General features: G+C 57.9%; 1 protein-coding gene across 1 annotated transcript in view; it reads right to left on the bottom strand.

Annotated features, from left to right (window-relative positions):
* Positions 1–2,190, bottom strand: part of LOC104404968 (zinc finger protein 385C-like) — a gene marked incomplete at both ends in the record, with an annotated part of 5,711 nt that overhangs the window by 2,116 nt on the left and 1,405 nt on the right. Inside the window, one exon of the mRNA XM_010013531.1 lies at positions 60–95. Within this exon, the coding sequence (XP_010011833.1) occupies positions 60–95 (36 nt within the window). The remainder of the gene's footprint in view (positions 1–59; positions 96–2,190) is intronic.

The following is a 2,190-nucleotide window of genomic DNA, read 5'->3' as shown; positions in this document are numbered from 1 at the left end:
TGTGTCCCCCCATCCCCTCTCCCCCATCACAGACACTGGTGTCACGGGTGGCAAATTACTGGTTCCTGTTTGAGCCCCTGGTTGCTGCCCTTGAGCTGCCAAAGCAGGAGCAGAAACCGCTGAAACAGGGGGCAGAGGCGATCATGGTGAGCCACCAGCCATGAATCCTTCACGTGCCCATCACCAGGGAGCTGAATATCCCTGCGCAAAGCCAAAGGTGCGAGCGGAGTCATGAGTGCCTGACCCTTGCCCATGGACACGCAGAGGCCATTTGCCCATGGCCACGGGTGCTGCTCGCTCACAGCACCGTGCCCGTGCAAAGCCGCTCCACCGCACTGCTCCCGGGCAGGTACACACTTTGCCTGCTCTCAAACGGAACCGCAAGGCTGATGCAGCCCTGGTATCCCGTGGGGCACGAGCACAGTCACCCCGCACGAGCCGTGCCGTCCCCATGCAGGGGCTGCAGGCGAGGCGGATGCGTGCAGGCTGATGAGCTGCTGACGGCTCCCGGCGCTTCTGCCCCTCTCCAGGGCTCGGCCTCATTCCTCAGCCCCGGCAGCAAACTTGCTCGAAAAGCCATGATTGTTTCAAACCAAATGCAGTTATTAAGGGGGGGGTGGGAAATAAGAATAACCTCTTTGTTTGAGCGTGGCTATAATCTACAATGCAACTATTGTTCCCCTACGCTGTGGCATAGGAAGATTATCTTATCTGAGTGCTGCTGTCAGCAGAGCCCGGGGTTTTCAGGCGATCGTGTTTCTCTGCAAAGCTATTTCGCTGCTGAGACAGGTGCATCCGTCTTCGAGGCACATGCCTGGACAATGGAGCCATTATCGAGACCCCGAATTCCTTTCCAGGAGTGAGCAGAATGGTAAAAGCCGGTGATTAATGAAGCGCCTCTTTGCTATGAAATTTTACTCACTTGTCTGGCATAGAAACGAAGAGGCATTTGGGGTTCGGCGGGGACCTGGAGGAAGCTACAGATGGCAAAGATGCTGCTCCACACACGACAACCACTGACACGTGCTGCAGCAGCATCCCTGCGCTGCCCGGCTGCAGGCAGGCACGGGGCTGGTGCTTGTGTTCAGGACAAACACCCCCCTCTCCTACCCAGCTCTAACCAGGGCCTGGCGGGTTCCCGGGGCTCATCTGCCCCCTGAGCGCTGCGGCAGGAGCAGAGGAAGGTGCAGAGGAAGGGGAGATGCAAATGTTACTGAGGACGTCCTGGTCTGAACCTGACAGCGAAGCCACCAGCACCGGGGCCACGACTGAGCAACTCCAGGGGCTGCGTTGCCCGGTGCATCCAAAACCTGGCTCCTCGCCCCAGCCCCGCGCATCCCAGCCAAGTGCAGCTGGTGACCATCACTGCTCCCGCTATCCCAAAGCAAACACAAGCTCCGTGTCCTGAAAAGCCTTTGGAGCATGTGGGGGCTTGGACAACCCCTCACTACAGCCGCTCTCTGCCCCGTCACACACATGGTGCTTTGCCGGGAGCATCCCACCGGCTCCATCCCACACACAGCACCAAGTGCATCCCGAGCTCGGGTGCGACCCTGTGCTTCTCTCCCAGTGCAAGTACAAACACACATCAGCTTCTCCCCAACACGTGCACTCACTGCAGTGTCAGACCCCCAGCTCTCCCCGGGCCGCTTCCAGCTCTTCCTGGTGTCTCCAGCAGGACTGGCCCCACAGCAGAGGCAGGCTCTGGGCACCGCACGCCTCAAGAAGGCAGATCTCAGCTTTGTGGTCAATTCCCATTGACTCACAGTACTTTATTTATCCCTGGATGTTCCTACTGATATTAATAGAGCTCCCTGCTGGCACTGGGGTCAGAAATGCGGCATCACTTCGGATCGTGTCTCCTACCAGGCGCTGCTGGGTCCTGGGGATCTGCAACATCCCAAGAGCTGCAAAGGGCCTTTTGAGCATGAAACGCACCTTCTGTGTTGCGTTCGGGTTTGGTTTTCCTGCTGTTGTTGCTTTAAGTGGCAGGAGAGCTCGGCTTGGAAAGGTTTCATTTGCTCCAGAGTAAAACATCTGCTGGGTTCATGAGAACCTTGTGACCTGCTCCAAGTGCAAAGTGTTCTACTGAGCGCTTGCAAAGAGCTCCTGCTCTGCAGGGCAATGCCAAACCCTGCACGGCATCACCGAGTCCTGCACGGCATCACCGAGTCCTGCACGGCATCACCG

This window comes from Nestor notabilis, unplaced genomic scaffold, assembly GCF_000696875.1.
Source record: "Nestor notabilis isolate BGI_N333 unplaced genomic scaffold, ASM69687v1 scaffold27594, whole genome shotgun sequence".
In the NCBI taxonomy this organism is placed as follows: Eukaryota; Metazoa; Chordata; class Aves; order Psittaciformes; family Psittacidae; genus Nestor; species Nestor notabilis.
Note: the sequence above shows the minus strand (reverse complement) of the source record. Positions and strands in the feature narration are given on the sequence as shown.